This window comes from Cricetulus griseus (genome assembly GCF_003668045.3).
Source record: "Cricetulus griseus strain 17A/GY chromosome 1 unlocalized genomic scaffold, alternate assembly CriGri-PICRH-1.0 chr1_1, whole genome shotgun sequence".
Classification (NCBI taxonomy): Eukaryota; Metazoa; Chordata; class Mammalia; order Rodentia; family Cricetidae; genus Cricetulus; species Cricetulus griseus.
This window is the reverse complement of record NW_023276807.1, coordinates 153460717-153479059: the sequence shown is the minus strand read 5'-3', so window position 1 is coordinate 153479059 and position 18343 is coordinate 153460717. Positions and strand designations below refer to the sequence as shown.

Here is an 18343-nt window from a genome sequence, read left to right as displayed (position 1 = left end):
TCTTGAACCTATTTTTAAGTCCTATTCAGAATAGTATTAAAATGAGAATACAAATGGATGGTATAGGGGCATCATTTGTTATAGTGCCTGGTACTTTGCTTTTGCTAGAATTTTACTAGAGATTCTTTTAAAATTTGAAACTTATTTTTATTTTGTGTGTATAGGTTTTTGCCTGTATGTATGTCTATGTACTACATGCATGTCTGGTACCTGTGAAGCCCAAATGATGGTGCTGGATCCTCTGGAACTAGAGTTACAGACTGTGAGAGCTGCCATGTGGGTGCTGGGAATTGAACCCAGGTCCTCTGGAAGAGCAGCCAGTGCTCTTAATTTTTGAGTCATTTCCTCAGTTCTTCACTACAGAGTCTTTGAAGGACATATTGTATGCTAGTTTTTCATATCTTTGTCACTTCCTGTGTTTAGGCTGCCTGCTTAATTTTAGGAGACTCTTAGAAAATTTTAGATAAGAGCCAAAATAATGAAATACAAATGTAGCCACCCTGTTTCCAAGACAGGGAATTCTAGGATGTTGGAAGTGGGAATAGAAACTCAGGTTTGGTTTTTCTTTTTAAATTAGACAATAATTAAGTGAAAAAATTTCAGGCAAATACTGCAGTGATTCAGTTTTCTTGTTGAGACAATATGGATAATGTGCATGGTTCTAAAAGGAGTTACTAGGAGGGAAAGCAGAAAGTTAGTCTCAATCCTGTCAGAGTAAAATGTAACATTAGTTTAAGATCTATAAGTTTCAGATTCCACTTCTGTGTCTGAAATTATAAAATAAACTGGAAGTGGTAAGAGTCAACACATGGATGTTTAAATATGATAATTTGGTTAATTCAATACCAGCAGAGAAACTGATGCAATATACAATTAGGAACCTGGAGGGCCTTTGCTACTTCTTTTTGTTCATTCCTTTTTTTTTCTCTTTCCTTGTACATTCTAGCCATGAAAAATGTCAGATATTTGATTTGAAGGCTAATAAGAGTATGTGTAGATGATGAAATTGAGAAATCATATTTAAACATTCTCAAAGAGTTCTGACTCCACCATCTTATTAGATTTGACATTTATACATTGCTGTAGCAAAACACAAATGCAAAACACAAATGTTTCATCAAATCCTGGCTTTGCAGGAAAGCTTTAGATTAGAAGGAAATACCTAAATGTGGACCACATGCTTCTTTCTGTAGCATACAGCACAAACCTGTACTACGATTGTGATTGTTTGCAGCTTGCCCGTTGCCTGGGATGTTATTTTAAGAAAGCAGAAGCAACATCATTTGCACACTCCTTATAGACACACACGTTGGCTCTGGCTTTCTGGCTTCAGTGTTTCAAAAGTGAAGACAAGATGAAGAAGACCCACTTGCTTCTCTGGGGAGTCCTGGCCATTTTTGTCAAGGCCATCCTTGTAACTGGTAGGTGGTACCTATACCATAAAGTTAGGTAAAAGGGAAAATAAAGAGCAGACTGGGTCTTAGGTCTAAAGATTTAAGTTTATGCTTTGGCTGGCTAGCTGGACAGCTGCATTCTAATCTTACTAGGCAGTGGTATATACACAGACAATGCTCATTGTATTTTTCTTTTTTTCTTCTGTTTAGCTACTTCATCTATAGCATAAGAAAAATAAATATTTTGGTGTACATATAGGTAGACACATAACTTTCCATGCCTAACTTTAAAAACTCAGTAGTTCTGTCCTTGAGTCTAACTAATTACTATTCTAGAGAAGTGGAATAATAACTGTGGTAATTATGATATAGAATATATTTTGATTTTATCTTCCCAGAGAAATGGAATCAGTTTCAACAACTTACTTACATCATAACACTTTATAAAAATATTTAGTGTTATTCATGATGTGTGAACTTCTGATATTTTGGTTTGTTATCTTCTAGACAACTGTATCAAGAGACATATTCTGAATAGAGAAGTATATCCTTATTTTAAGACAGAAATGTAATTAAGCATAATCACTTTATATTTTATTAACAACATGAGTAATACAGTTTAAAAATAATATTTAAATTATAAAATAATAGAAAAACATATGTATATATAAATATTTGTGTTTTCAACCATGTTTATGTATCTGTAAGCAGGTCTATATATAATATATATATATATATATATATATATATATACATATTAATTTTGGTTGAAACTCACTGGGAGGAATTTTAAAAGTTGCTTATCTGAAGCTATTGGAAAAAGAATATTGGACATCATTATTATTTAATTAGAATGAGTAAAATAACACTATTACTGGCTCTTAAATGATCTGTTGTTGATTCAACATCAGATAATTAGAGTTTTTCTTTGTTTATTCTTTTCAACATTTACCAGATCTCTTTGAGCCACATATCAGAGAATGAATATTGACTCTCAAAGTAAAAGCTGTAATACATACCTAGGCATTTATTACTTTCCTGTATAATGATATTGCATATTAAATTTAACTCATACCTAACAATATTTTCTAAATTGTTTTTGCAGCATAACTTTGCAGACAGTATTTAAATCAATATGCACTCTCTCCTTTAAAAGAGTTGTTCTAATAAATATTTTTTTCTTCTAAGAAATACTAATACAGCTCTTGTTACTCTTTTTGGTTGAATTTGGGGACTGTGATTATTATTATGAAAAACAATATAGATAGTTTAGGAAAGTTTTGGTAGAGAATATTAAATCTTACAAAATAACCATCTTGGGAGAAAAGATCCTTATTCCAATACAATTTAAAGGGAACAGTTTTTTTTTTTTTTTACCAGAAGAAATGAGAACTCTGGAGTAAATTAGGGTTTCCAGTTGGATTTATAAATGCTTCATATTTGCTTTCAGCATTTGCTTTGGTTGAGGAATAGTGTAGATTTCTGTTTTATATTTCATATTAGTTTATCACTGATTTTTACTAGGTGACATCATTAAATTAGAAGCATTAGATAGAAATCAGAATTCTTTCAGCCTAGCTTTTCACTAATTTTTACAATGAAGAAAAAGAAAACTCCATTTAGATTGTATTTAGATTTCCTTTGCTCTTTTAGATTAGAGAAGAAAACAAATAGAAAGACTGAGACTCCCGGGCGTTGGTGGCGCACGCCTTTAATCCCAGAACTCGGGAGGCAGAGGCAGGCGGATTTCTGTGAGTTCGAGGCCAGCCTGGTCTACAGAGCGAGTGCCAGGATAGGCTCCAAAGCTACACAGAGAAACCCTGTCTCGGGGGAAAAAAAAAGAAAGACTGGGACTGATGAACAATAAAAATTAATAAAAATTAAGGTCTTTAGATCCAAGGGTCACAGTGGCACACACCTGTAACCTTAGCACTCAGGAGGAGGAATCAGGGGATGGAGAATTCAACTCCTCCCACCCCCAGCTGCAAAGTGAGTTTCAGGACAGCCTGGGCTATATGAGAGTGTCTTATATATTCAGACAAGAAAAAACTTATCTTAAAGCACATGTACCTTTTTTGAGAGACAATATCTCTTTTTGTAATGCAGACTGTCCTGGAATTTACTAGGTAGCCCAGACAGGCCTTGAATTTCCTGTTCTCCCTCCTGACTTTTCCAAGAACTGGGATTGTGGGCCTGCGCTACAACACCCAGAATAAAATAGATTTTTGTTTTTCGTTTTCATGATATATTTTACCTTTCAAACCCAAGGTGACAATGAAAAGACCATTCTTGCTGACAACAAATGCATGTGTACCCGAGTTACTTCCAGGATCATCCCGTCCACTGAGAATCCCAATGAGGACATTGTGGAGAGAAATATCCGAATTGTGTATGTAACATTCACATTTGTTTTCTTTTCTCTTATAAGCAGAGAAACTTTCTTTTCTTTTTAAAGGCAATCATGCAAGGTTTTCTGAAACAGCTCTCTATAGCAAGGAGGGGTCTTGAAAGGGGGTTGCCTTGTTTAAATGTAGTGTCTTCAGCCCACTTTTAATATGTAGCACCTTTAATGAGATTGAATCATTACTTAACTGAAGTTGAATTTTGTTAATAAGCTTGAGGAAAGTTTACAGAAGTTGGGGGCAGAAACAAAGGAAACCACAGGCTCCTACTTAGTCACCAGCATGGTAGTTTATATGCAGTGATTTCAGTTTGAATCAGAACTTTCAGTTATTCTTAATCAGCTTGAACTGCAACTTCAGATAATGATAAACACTCTACTTTTGTTCCAGAATTATTGACTATTGAGTATTTTACATTGTTTTCATAAAGACAGACTAATTAAAACTGATGAATTGACTTTTGACTCATAAATTGGACTCAGAGCTGTTCACATATAATTTCACATATAACTCAGACTCATATACTTGGTAGCTTTTAATCAATAGCAAGAATATTGATAATACTCGAGAAATAAGATTTCTGCTTGATCCAATCAGTGACAAATTTTCCTTGCTAAATACTCCTACCTTAATAGTTTTATCCAATCAGATACCTCTTGTAGGAAAAGAATATAGCAATCAATTTAACTATCAGTGGGGAAACAATTTAAAAAATTGTTTCAAAGTCTGACTGCATCAGTTTGTAATTGTGTACTGTCACAGATAATCAAATTATTTGTCTACTCCCCCAAAATTTCTCATCTTGAAATAGAAGAAAAATGAGTCTACTTCATAGGATTATTATTTAAAGAACTGAGAATATTCTTTTTTAAATGTTGTATATTCCTGTCACATAGTTAACTATGTGTCTGTTAACATTTTGTTACTGTCCTGATAAAATGCCTTTGGTGTTCTCCCCAGCATTATTATCATTATTATTACAAATGTGCCGTGCCTCCCTACAAAGCTTAGTATAACTCTTAAGATTGTTCACTCTATTTCCTTTGTGTTAAAAACAAACACACACACACCCAGGAACTTTGTAGTGTATCTTCTTTCCTCTCATTTACAACTTTCTGTTTTTAATCTTTTACATTCTGTTTTTTACATCTACTGGGTCCTCTGTTCAGGAGTTATTTTTGTCACTGCTTTTAGCTTGGTTAACTCTTCCTCAGTCTGGGTGTCTTAGCCATTGATTCCCGTGGGAAGTTTTCAGAAACTGCTCCCTTTAGCAGGGAGGAGTCTTAAAGGACATTGCCTTGTTTCAGTGTAGAGTCTTAAATCCAATTTTGATGTGTAGAGCCTTTAATTAGATTGAATCATGATTAAATGAAGTTGAATTTTGGTTCTTTTTTTTTTTTTAAAGGGGTGAGCTTGAAATGCAGTTCCCCAGTACCACAAATTATGCAGTTGAATTTCCTGCATTTGGAGAAATCGCAGGAGTCAGCACATCTGAGTGTAATGAGTTGAATTTTGTTAACAAGCTGAAGCAATTTTACAGAAGTTGAGGGCAGAAGTTTTCACTCAGATCCTGTCCACAGAACTCATTGGAAGTTATAGATTCTCACAGAGACATGCATTTTAAGGGAATTAGTCCATGACATTACACATAAACCATATTAAAGGACCTCTTATGTTTGAATCCCCAGGGGGACAATTGTTTCAGTAGGCTTCCATGCTTTTCTAATTCATCTTTTACTTGTATTGTTCACTGAAATCAAATAATTTACTTACTTCCTGACACTTTGCCTGATGTGTATGTATGTTTTCTGTTATTTTTCCCCCCAAAAGGATATTGCCAGTGCTGTGTCATTATGGCACCATTCCCAAGTCTATTACTGTAATGGTGTGGTTTTATGGAAGTAATGTGTCTAATTTGAACCTTATTCCTAAGCTGTGAAAAAGGACAATCATATATAGATATATATGTATTTGGGGCTTAGACTATATAATATAAACTTATACAAGAACAGTGTTTGGCTTACAATAGACCCTTATAAAGGTTTATTTCCCTGTCATTCCCATCATTTAAAATCTTTTCTTGAGTTAATGAGATGGCTCACTGCATACAGGTATTTGCTGCTAAGCCTGACAACTTGGATTTGATCTCCAGGACACTGCATGGTGGAAGGAGAGGACTAACTCCCACAAGTTACCCTCTGACCTCCACATGTGCTGTGGCATGAACACACTCACCATCAACACATACATATAAGTAAATAAATGTTAAAAAAGCCTTTTCTAATATCATAAGAGCCTTTATAACCAAATCAAATCATAGATATTTATTCATTCAAAAATATTTGTTTAAATGTAACTTATATTTTTATTATGTAATCCAATAACTTTGGATAGCTTTGGGCAAGTGCTTCTCATGAAGAGAAAACAGAGTGCCAGTGTGTGCTACCATCCTTTACTATTAATAATGTTTTATGTATTCCTTGTTAACAAAATAAGTTAAAAATATTTGTTTAGTGATTGGCCAATGTTGAGGGTTAGTACTGGGAATACAATATAAATTGTATGAAGTAGTCAGTGCTGAATTGAAAATGGTGACATACTGAATATTCTCAGCATTTGGGACAAGGAGGCAAAAGAATCAGGAACTCAAAGTCATCCTTTGCTACAAAGTCAATTTGAAGCAAACCTGAGGTATATGAAATACCATCTTAATGCCCAAATAATAAAAACTACACCAAACAATCCCTCTAAATCAAAAGAACAAAATGAAAACACAGTAAAACCTATATCCAAACAAAAACAGACCACCCCCCAACAAACCATTAGATAAAACATGCCCCCGGAGGTGTTACATGAGTATGGTTCACACAGACATATATGCAAGCAAAACACCTATACACATAAAATAAATGAATGAAAATAATTTATAATTTATGTCTTTAAAAAATATAGATAGTGGGCTGGAGAGATGGCTTAGAGGTTAAGAGCACCGACTGATCTTTCAGAGGTCCTGAGTTCAATTCCAAGCAACCACATGGTAGCTCACAACCATCCGTTATGAGATCTGGTGCCCTCTTCTGGTGTGTAGATAAACATGGAAGCAGAATGTTGAATACATAATAAATAAATAAAATCTGAAAAAATATAGATAGTATCTCTTTTGCCTGTTCATTCTGCAAGCAATGTACACCTTCTACACACCACACATGTAGCCATGTATAGCCTAGGAAAACAACTAGACTATAGACAAGAAACTGATAAAGTATAACAATTATTGTGAAACCTGAATAGTAGTTTACAGTTGAGTGAAGTCATGATAAGTACTATTCTAATTAAATAGTAAATATCAATTTCTCAATACTTTTCTACTGGAAAAAACAATATTTGCATTTATTGTTTTACTGTTTCTTCTCTCTTTTTTTAGCGTTCCTTTGAACAACAGGGAGAATATCTCAGATCCCACCTCTCCACTGAGAACGAAATTTGTGTACCATTTGTCTGACCTGTAAGATTTTTCTTCATACTTACATATGTTAAAATTAATTACTTTTAATTAACTTTATTAATAATGGTATTTGTGAAAATACATTGGGATATAAAAATTGACAAATGTCTGACCTTTTGAATACACTGATCCTATGTTAATGATTAGGTACCAAAACTTCATAAAATTTGGTCATAGGAAAATAGTAGCAGTAACTTTATTCTAAAGAAGAAATTATTGTTATTTATACAGAAGGGGCCAGTTTATCTACAAATTTAAATAAGTAGCTTTAGGTTTTAGCATTCATGTGCTTCTTTGCAGATGATAGAATCCAATGTTAAACAGTTTAAAAAAAAGTTTCTCACTGGCCATGGAGGCATGAGCCTTTAATCCTAGCACTCCGGAGGTAGAGGCAGGCAGATCTCTGAGTTCAAGAGCAAGCAGCCTGGTCTACAGAGTGAGTTCCAGAACAGCCAGGGCTACACAGAGAAACCTTGTCTTAAAAAAACCAAACCAAAAAAATCCTCCAAAACCCCCAAAATTCCCTCAAGAGGATGGTACAGGGACAAGAGGACTAATGGTTCTAGGCCACCATGAGCAATATAGTGAGATACTATGTGTACATATATATCTACTCATATATCCATATATATATGGACATATATATATATATATATATATATATATATATATATATATATATATATTCCTCTTGTCACTAAAACTGAGTTCATTGAAACAAGTATATAGCTAGTGATAAACTAACACAGTGGAAGTTGCTGGATAGTATAGGTAAGATGATCGTATCATCATATCATTAATTATATTGCTTACTTTCAAGTACTTTTTGTGCATGAAAGATTAAATAATTTTATAAAGTATTTTTTATTGTGCAGATGATTAGGTCTGGAAGACTCATTGTTTATTGCAGGTTAGAGCTGCAAGAACAAACAGACGTTAGATAACCCTTTGTAGTGACTTATATGTATATTTCGATAACATTTACTGGGGTATTTCTACTGCATATGGTTTTTCAGCTGTAAGAAATGCGATCCTGTGGAAGTGGAACTGGATAACCAGATCGTTACTGCCAGCCAGAGCACTATCTGCAGTGAAGACAGTGCTGTTCCAGAGACCTGCTACACTTATGACAGAAATAAGTGTTACACAGCTATGGTCCCACTTATGTATCGTGGTGAGACCAAAATGGTGCCAACAGCCCTGACCCCTGATTCTTGTTACCCTGACTAGTTTGAGTCATTCTCAATACTATGCAATTCTCTCTTTAGGGGCTCTCCATTTGAACCCAGAAGTTGTACTCACTGCTCATAAATTTGAAACCAGAATTTTTTTTTTTTTTTGCCTTTTGGATGGTATAAAACTAACATTCCCTTTTAATAGTTAGAATATCAACATTGCTGTCATTATTATGTAATTCTTTCTCAATTCTCAGTATTAAGTCCTCATTTCTGCCTAAGGAGATATTTGCAAGAGTTCATTTCCTGGAGTTTAAAAATGTAAACAAGGGGAGAAAGTAAAATTCCAACAGAAAAATTGAGAGGTGTAATTAAATTAAATCCTTTTTCTTTCCTACTTTGCTGTGGAGAGCTGGAGCTTCTGCACATTCTGTGCTATTCTCTCTCTTAATGTCTCACTGTGTAGAGAAAACATACACATAAACATAGGGTAGTTACATATCTTCACTAGAAGTTGAAAATGACACATTTTGAAGCTATTTACCAATATTTGCAAAACCAGTTTGCTGAAAGTGATGTGATTTGATGCACAATTGAAAAAATGTATTTTGAAATAACACAGAGACTTGCACTAGATTTTTTTGATAAAATTTTGACAATCAGGTTTTTTGTCCGAAATTCTTAGAGGAATCTTCTGTCTTGTAGCTGAATCTAATTGAAATTTGTATTCCTAAATATGTATTCTCTAGCACAGTTTGAACAATTAAATAGATTCATAAGCATATCCCCGTGTGAAGTAATTTGTTGGAAAAATTTTGCTTGTGTTTAACCTACTTATCTGTAACTTAAATATAATTTTTTATTGGCAAACAGTTTGCAAGTATGATGTAATGATGCATTCATCACTAAGTTTATATGAGTACATACTTGAGAAATCTTTCATTTCACATAAGAAATCTTTCATTTCACATCACTAAGTTTATATGAATACATACTTGAGAAATCTTTCATTTCACATAGCACCCTATGGAAGCAGGAGGTCAGTTTGCTTATCATGTTTAAAGCCTTGAGTTTGATGTCCAGCACCTCAAACAGAAGAAAATATGCCCCCTTAAAACAAAACAAAACAAAACAAAACCAAGTAAAAGAAAACAAAACTAAAAAACAAATAACTTTATCCAGCTTTATCTAAGTAGAAAGCCCTCACATATATGGTAGGGCTATTTCAAGGTAGTAACTGGTCACATACAAAGAAACCTATGGTGGAAAGCCATGGCTAATTGATGTATTTATTATTTATCTAAGGGCACTATGGGAAGTAACTCCTGATTCAGAAGCTGACTTGTAGATTCTTCTGACCTGGGAACAGTGTACTTTCCAGGTCTTGACTGTATTGCAGCCGTGTATATTGTCTACTAGGCAACTTTAGTGACCCAAGTTGAAATACAGACTCTTAAGTAGCCCAATTAACACCAGGCAAGGTAATTCAATTTAGGATATGGAATTAGAAATAACTATCCCATAGTTTTTATAAGAATGATGCATCCTATATATGTATGTGTTTTTATAAGTCATTTAGTATAGCTGTCATAGTAGTTAGCACTAGTCAGTAAATTACAGTTGTTACTATGTGTAAATTTTCTTTTGGCTCATCTTTCTGCCAAGGCAACAAATTAGTGAATATCACAGATATGTGTTGTGGTCCTTAACATCAGAGTGCATGAGAATAACCTGGAGGACTCAGGAGAGTAGTTACTAAGTTCCTCCCTCCAAAAGATGCTGATTAAGTAGTTTTGGGGTGCAGAAGCTGGGGAAATTGCAGCTCTTACAAATTTCTAAATTCTGCTGCTATGCCGGACAGTGCAACCATAGCATTAGGATTATGAGCCTCTACTTCCACCTAGTGGTTGGATTACAAAGTACAATGACTATGAGTTTTTAAATTGCAGTCTCCATAGAATTATAAAGATTTCTGTCTTCATTTTGCAAGTAGCACATCTAAAGTTTTTTGACAATTACATTCATTTATTTAGTATGTGTCCATGAAAACAAGAATATATCCATATGTATGTGTGTGTTTGTATATCACTTAGGATAGCTGTTGTAGTATATAACACTATGACTGCCCCAATACCCCACTGTTATGGACTGTATCCCCCAAAACATAAACCAGCTTTTTTCCTTACTTTTCTGTGATTCTTAATACTGTCATCTTGACAGGGCCTCGAGCCACCTAGGAGACAATCTCTAGGCAGATTTCTTTCTTTCTTTCTTTCTTTCTTTCTTTCTTTCTTTCTTTTTAAAGATTATTTATTTATTTACTTATTATGTATGCAACATTCTGCTTCCATGTATATCTGCACACCAGAAGAGGGCACCAGATCTCATAACGGATGGTTGTGAGCCACCATGTAGTTGCTGGGAATTGAACTCAGGACATCTAGAAGAGCTCCTGGTGCTCTTAACCTCTGAGCCATCTCTCCAGCCCTCTAGGCAGGTTTCTGAGGGAGTTTCTAATGTGGGTGGAATCATACCACCAGTTGGAATCATAGACTTAATAAAGAGAAGAAAGAAAACTGAGCACCAGCATCCATGGCTCTCTGCTTCCTGAATACAGATGCAATGTGATGATGTTCTTGACAGACACCAGGCCTTCCCTGACATGACAGTATGTGCCTTCAAACTGTGAACCAAATAAAGTGCTTATTTCAGAGCACCAGAAAGTAACAGATACAGAAAAATTGGTACTGAGTCCTGAGGGTGTGGCTGTGATAAACTTGACCACATGGTTCAGAGGTCTTTGGAACTGATGTGCAGGAGAAATGTGGAAGAGTTTGGAAATACAGGCTAGAGAAACCTTGAATGCTGTCAACTGAACTTAATAGATTATTCTGGGGAGAGTTGAGAAGGTCATACTTAAAAGAGAAATGTGAACAGTGTGTGCCTCTTATGAGATTTCACAAGGAAAAGCCTCTGTTGAGAACTAGCATAGAGGCTATTCATGCTACATTCTAGAATACATCGTGGCTACATTCTGCCAGTGCCCTGGAAATTTGAGTGAGACTGAATTAAGAAATAATAGACTAAGTTGGTCGATAGAGGAAATTTCAAGGTGGCATAACATTCAGCCTGTGGCTAGCTTAATGATTAGTGTTCTTATCCAGGTTTTACAGTGAGCAGGAATATCTAGTGGAGGAGAAAGATGAAAAATGTGCATTTTGGCGAGGAAAGTAGTGTGAGAAAGTTCATAAAGTTGACAACAAAGAGAGCAAAAAAGCAGCTGTAATTGTTAAAGAGTTAGGACAATTAAGGGAAGACTCACACTTTGCACTGGGTCAATAGCATGACCGTGCCCATCACAGGCTTTATCCTGTGAAACGTAAACTCATTTGAAAGGACACAGCTTAAACCTAGAATTCAGCTGAAGGGCTCTCTTCTTGAAAACAACCTCCTAGGTTCAGCCTTCAAGGTACACAGAGGCCACTACAACTATAAGAGAAGGGAGCCAAACTACATCTTGAGCTGCCCCAGAACATGGCAGCATTGTCTAGATGCATCTGGATCTGCAGGCTGAACAAAATGCATGAACTACAGTGTCATAGAGGCTTACACCAGGGTTTTGAAAAGCTGATGTGTGGCAGGGTTAGATTTGCTACAAGGAGAATCCTGGACTCTTACTTCAAAGCTGTGAAGGTGACACTTAAGTGGGAATGGGCATCTCAGGATGTTGAAGAAGCCAGCGTCTTGAGAAGTTGAATGTACAGAGTGGAGTCAGCACGAGAGATATTACATGTACTGTGGGTTATAGAGCTGTAGGAGTGGCACTACTGAACACTGCTGAAGCTTGCATGGTGCCACCTAAAGCCCCAGATGCTAGACATGCAGCTCTAGGATTTGGAATTTGCCATTCTGGGATTCGTTCTTGCTCTGTTCAATCTTTCCTTGCTGTGCCTCCATTCCTCACCTTTGGAACAAGAATATTCTGTGCCATTGCCTGTTGGAAGTATTTGACTTTATTTTTGCACGGTTAAGAGATCATTTTTTGGGGCTGGAGAGGTGCCTCAGCTGTTAAGAGTGCATTATTACTCTTAAAGAGGATCTGAATTTTATTCCCAGAACACATGCCAGATGGTTCACAACTGCCTGCAACTCCAGGGGGCCCAATGTCTCTGTTCTCTGCAGGTACTCAGCACACACATGCCACATACTCACACACTCACACAAATGGACACACATACACATGATTAAAAGTAATTTCATCCATTTACCTGCAATTTTCATGATATCACTTTTCTTTATAGCTGAGTCATATTCTATTGTATATATGTAGCACATTTCCATTGTCCATCTGTTGAAGGACATTCAGGTTGTTTTCATTTTGTGCTATTGTGAATAGGGTGGCAATGAACCTGGCTGAACAAGTGTCTGTGGAGTAGGATCCCCAGCCCTTTGGGCATTTGCCAAGGAGTGGTATAGCTGGGTCATATGGTAGATTCATTTTTAGGGTTTTTTTCCTTTTCCTTCCCACATTTTCTTTTTTCTTTCTCTCCCTCTCTTTTTCCCTCTCGTCTTGTCTTGTCTTGTCTTGTCTTGTCTTGTCTTGTCTTGTCTTGTCTTGTCTTGTCTTGTCTTGTCTTGTCTTTCTTGATTCTCTATTGACTTCCAGAGTTGCATTCCCACCAACAGTGAATGTGGGTTCCTTTCTTTACAATCTTGCTAGCATTTGTGATGAGTTGTTGATCTTAGCTATTCTGACTGGGGAAAGATGATATCTTTAAGTTGTTTTAACTTTCATTTTTAAGGATGATGAGCATCCTTTGAGCTATTCCTTAGCTATTTTTAGTTTTTCTATTGAGAACTCTCTGTTTAGATCCCTAGGCCATTTTTAAACTATGTCTTTTTCTTTTTTCTGTTTTCTTTTGAGCACTTTGTGTGCTGGCTAGTTCTCTGTCAACTGAACACAAGCTATAGTTATCTGAAAGGAGAGAAAATGCCTCCATAAGATAAGGCTATAAAGTATTTTCTTAACTAGTGATTGATAGGGTGGGTCCAACCCATTGTGGGTGGTGCCATCATTGGGCTGGTGGACCTGGGGTGTATAAGAAAAGCAGGCTGAGCAAGCTATGAGGAACAAGCCAGTAAGTAATGCCCCTCCATGGTCTCTGCATCAGCTCCTCCCTCCAGGTTTCCTGTATTCCTTGAATTCTTGCCCATACTTCTTTTGATGATGAACTGTTATATGAAATTGTGAGTGAAATAAACCCTTTCATCGCCAAGTTTCTTTTAGTCTTGGTGTTTCATTACAGCAATAATAACCGTTACTAAGACAAACTAGTACCAGTAGTGTGGTATTGCTGTTACAGACCTGACTGTGTTGCTTTGAGGGAGGATTGTGGAAAGACTTTGGAACATTGAGTAGCGAGAGCTCAGTGAGATGTTCTGTAGGACCTTTGAAGATAAGAATGTTGAGAGCAGTGCAGAAGATGGAGGCTTGGTTTGTGGAGTTTCAAAGGGAAGCAAAGACTCTCCTAGGCTAGTCTGTGGTGTCTGGCCAGCTTGATCTGTGATTAAAAAGTGATAAGAATCACAAAAGCAAAACTTTTACTTTTCTGGACCAATGGATGATAGTCAGCTGTGGCTGAAGAATCGCCTTGATTAAGAAGAGATCAGCATCATTGAGGTAAAATCTTCTGGGAAGTGTTTCCTGAGAGTAAGCACACAGAAGCTCTGTTCCAGAGGTGGCCAGTGTTGTACCTTGGGCTAGCAGCTGAACTTGGTATTGTGTAAGAGTCACCAAGGTGGTGCTGTTTTTGAAGGTGTTAAGGGATCATGGAGAACTGATGAGGCTTGGTACTGTGTGACAGGGATGGAGTCCCTGAAGAGAGCCCAAGAGATGCTGTTGGTGAAAGTGCAGTCCAGTTGCAGCAAGAACTCCCAGCATTTTGGAGATGGCAGTACCATTGGATGACTTCTAAGAACAGCAGGAGCAGTGGAGTGGAGCTGGAATGAGCCCAGAACACAAGGTGTGTGTACTGCAGAGGGCAGAGCTAGAGAAGTGACCCAAGCTCTTTGGAGGAGCCCAGAAGATGAATGAATCCTAGACATTTATGCTGTTGGAGTTTGTTTTTGCTTTGTTCAGAGTATAAGTGTATTCTTCCCTCTTGAAGTGAGAGGCATTTAATTTATTTTTGATTTTACAGGAGCCCACAGTTGAGAGACTTTGAATTTTAAAAGACTGGATTTTAAAAGAAATTAACTATTTTGAAGATACTATTTTTTTTTTATTTTTGGTTTTTCGAGACAGGGTTTCTCTGTGTAGCTTTGGAGCCTATCCTGGCACTCGCTCCGGAGACCAGGCTGGCCTCGAACTCACAGAGATCTGCCTGCCTCTGCCTCCCGAGTGCTGGGATTAAAGGCTTGTGCCACCAACGCCCGGCTGAAGATACTAAATTTTTAATTGTTTGAATTTTTAAAAGCTGTGGGACTTTTAAGATTTGGAATGTTTATATTGTAATGTTGATATTAATGTGTGATCTTGAGAAAGAACAAGAAAGGAATGGTTATGGCTTAACGGTGACGTGTTTATCAAGTTGACAAGGGGTCAACTGTGCTGGCTAGTTCTATGTCTCTGGAGAGATGGCCCAGAGGTTAAGACCACTGGCTGTTCTTCCAGAGGTCAGGTGTTCAATTCCCAGAAACCACATGGCGGCTCACAACCATCTGTAATGAGATCTGGTGCCCTCTTCTGGCCTGCGGGAATACATGTAGGACAGAACACTGCATATATAATAAGTAAATATATCTAAAAAAATTTATTGCTCTGTGTTCCTGTGTGTGTGTGTGTGTACCCATATATATATGTGCCAGAGTACATGGTACATGTGTGGAGGTCAGAGGACAACTTGGAGGAGTTAGTTATCTTCTTCCAACATGTGGTCCCTGGGATTCATTCTAACGTTTTCAGGTTTAGCAACAAGTAACTTTTACCCACTGAGCAATCTTGCTGTTCTCCATCAGTAGTGTTTGTCAGGTGTTTATTCATTGCAATGAAAGAGCTAATTAATGTATTTCAGAAAACTTTATAGATAAAAGAATGAAATGTTAAATATTTAAATTTTGTACATATTGATTATACAATATGTAGACAAAAAGAGGACAATATATAAAAGGACAATTTTGGTTGGAGAGATGGTTCAGAGGTTAAGAGCACTGACTGCTCTTCCAGAGGTCCTGAGTTCAATTCCCAGCAACCACATGGCTCACAACCATCCGTTATGAGATCTGGTGCCCTCTTCTGGTGTGCAGATATGCATGGAAGCAGAATGTTGAATACATAATAAATAAATAAAATTAAAAAAAGAAATAGAATGTCAATGTTTTAAAAAACCAAAAAACAAATAAACGAACAATTTTTTAGAACACCCCTTATACATCCATATATGACAAAAGAGTTGATGGAAATAGGTCAAAATATGATTGTTTTGTTTCCTTTTACTTTACATCTTTTTTACAATATTCCATAACTAATATATATTTACTATACACCATTTTGTTTTAGAAAATGCCGATCAGTAGCTGAACACTTAATTATTTTGTTTTGGAAATTATGAATTCCTGTGCTCTTATGCAAGTATTTAAAGAGAAGGTGATGTTTGCAGGCATTTAGCTTGCCCAGTACAATTGCTCTGAGGGATACATAAAAGAATAATTTACTTTCTAGGAATTTTCCTATAGACAAAACTAACAGAAAAAAGTTTACAATATATTGCAATATGGTTAAAGGTAAGAGATGAGATAAAGGTACTGTGATCCATAAGGAAGATGGAGACTTGGGTTGCAATAGTCTTGGAATAGATGTTAACTGAATAAGATTTACACACTTGAAGAGTCAGAATCTTCTATAATTATGCAAGCCAGAAAAAGAGCAAGGAACATTAGGGAAATGTAAGAATCTTGCCCCACCTTGTGCGTGTTACCAGGTGGGGGGCAGCGTGGGGATAAAATGAGTCACAGAGGGTCTTGACTGGGGAGGTGCAGCTTATTGGGCACAGCTTTATTTATTTAGCTTTACTCTCTGTATCAGATTACAGCTCAGAGTGTCCCCTACTTCTTTTGAGGGCTTCTCTTCTCCTAGCATAGCTTTTGCTTGTTACCAGTTAATTTGTGTTTCTAAATTGATGGACTCTGTTCAAAGATAGAGCAAAAGGTTGTTACTGAGTAGGGTGAGGCAGAGAGGCAAGGAGGGACAGGTGGATAAAACCAAATATATCATCTGGTGAAATGCTTTTTTCTATCAGGTACAGTTTCATTTGAGGGTGCAGTTGGCTGTTGACCTGAGTCACAGTGAAACCTTTAAGGTTTTACAAATTAGAAACAGTCTTGTCTTTTTAAAGTCCAACATCTTTGGTTCCCTTTTTGCTCTTAGAAATGACTTTTAGCTTCATGAGTACAAGATGAATTTGAGGGTGGTAACTAAAACTGGATTAAATGAGAAAAGAGGAACAAATAGGGATGCCTAAATAAGAATAAAAGTTACTAAAATACTCTTTAAAGATTTATTAAATGGCTGGTTGTGTTGGCACACACCTTTAATCATAGGGCACCAAAGGCAGAAGCATGTGGATCTCTATAAACTCAAGGCCAGCCTAATCTTCTAATCTACAGAGTGAATTCCAGGACAGCCAGGGCTATTACACAGAGAAATCCTGTCTTGAAAATTCAACCAAACTAAACCAAACCACAAAAGATGTTTTAAATGTGTGACTCTGGTTTGAATGGCCAAATTTAAATGTGTTCTCTATATCTTTAGATGCTCCAGAATCTTGGAGAAAGACACTCCATGGTAATGCTTGCCAGGCTGAATTCTCAGAAGGCCAGATGAGCCTGCACCTCATCATTCTACTTCACCTTCTATATAGTAAAGAGCCCAAGGTTTCCCCAGAGAACTGCACTGTGCCTCCAGAGCTGCTGGGACAGAAGGTTTGCATGAGCCTCTGGGCTGTCTCTTGTCTGTAACCTTTAGGTTTGGTTTTCTTCTGTATCATTTATCTTCTAAGGACATCCTAGGTTATACCTAGCTATGTTAGTATCAGCAGAGATGACTGTTAGATATGTCATCCACTATAGAAGTGGGTAGCAGTAGCAGGATGGAGATGCTAGAGGTAAGGGGTGTGTTGTTACCAGAACTGTTAGTATGTGCCCCTTACTTTAGACTTCAAAAGCTTTATGAATGACTAAAGCAGGACACAGAGTGATCAATACATGTAATGCAAGGAACTCATGTCTACTAGGCGGGCTTGTAGAAGCATCCCTGTGCTCATAGAAACAAGTATCATTATCTACAGGAACATTTTCATTCTTTTTATTATGTTCTCAAGTTTAATAGATTTGTTTTTGGTCAAACTGTGCTTTTTTACACTTTACATTACAGATAAAGTAGCAATATTTCACAGATGTAGATGTGGCAACATATTTATTGTGACAAAAAGGCCAAAACCAAAGGGAAAAAATGTAAACACCACTCCCACTACCACAAAGCAATAAAAAATTAAATTAAATTTACAAACCCACAAAAAGGCCAAAACCACGGCTCCGTAAAGAATAAGTTTACTCACTCGGTAGCACTCAGGCTATCACTGCTTAGAGCCAGACTTACAACTCCTTCTATCAGTCCCATTCCTAATGGCCTCTGGCACCTCACCCCAAGGAGGCAAACAATGTTATATTGAATTGACTACTTCAGGATTACAGTGAGCCACCATCTCTACTCTGTTCAGAGGCACCCTGACATGAGTGGCTCAGGGGGCAGCTCAGGTGATTTCTCTCAACTCTCATACAAGAACCATATCACTCCCTTTCATGGCTGGA

The 18343-nt window shown here is 36.8% G+C and overlaps 1 protein-coding gene and 1 long non-coding RNA gene across 7 annotated transcripts in view; both read left to right on the top strand.

Moving 5' to 3' along the window:
* The window catches only part of Jchain (joining chain of multimeric IgA and IgM), a 36994-nt gene extending 27734 nt beyond the window's left edge, over positions 1-9260 (top strand). For all 6 annotated transcript variants that reach the window (XM_035452497.1, XM_035452496.1, XM_027389273.2 and 3 more), the window contains 4 exons: positions 1235-1421; positions 3663-3783; positions 7221-7301; positions 8318-9260. In XM_035452497.1, the coding sequence (XP_035308388.1) occupies positions 1355-1421; positions 3663-3783; positions 7221-7301; positions 8318-8531 (483 nt within the window). In that variant the 5' untranslated portion in view covers positions 1235-1354 and the 3' untranslated portion in view covers positions 8532-9260. The remainder of the gene's footprint in view (positions 1-1234; positions 1422-3662; positions 3784-7220; positions 7302-8317) is intronic.
* A 1650-nt stretch (positions 9261-10910) lies between these two features.
* The window catches only part of LOC118239640, a 29417-nt gene continuing 21984 nt past the window's right edge, over positions 10911-18343 (top strand). The window contains exons 1-2 of the long non-coding RNA XR_004772323.1: positions 10911-14499; positions 17286-17455. This is a non-coding gene — a long non-coding RNA (uncharacterized LOC118239640). The remainder of the gene's footprint in view (positions 14500-17285; positions 17456-18343) is intronic.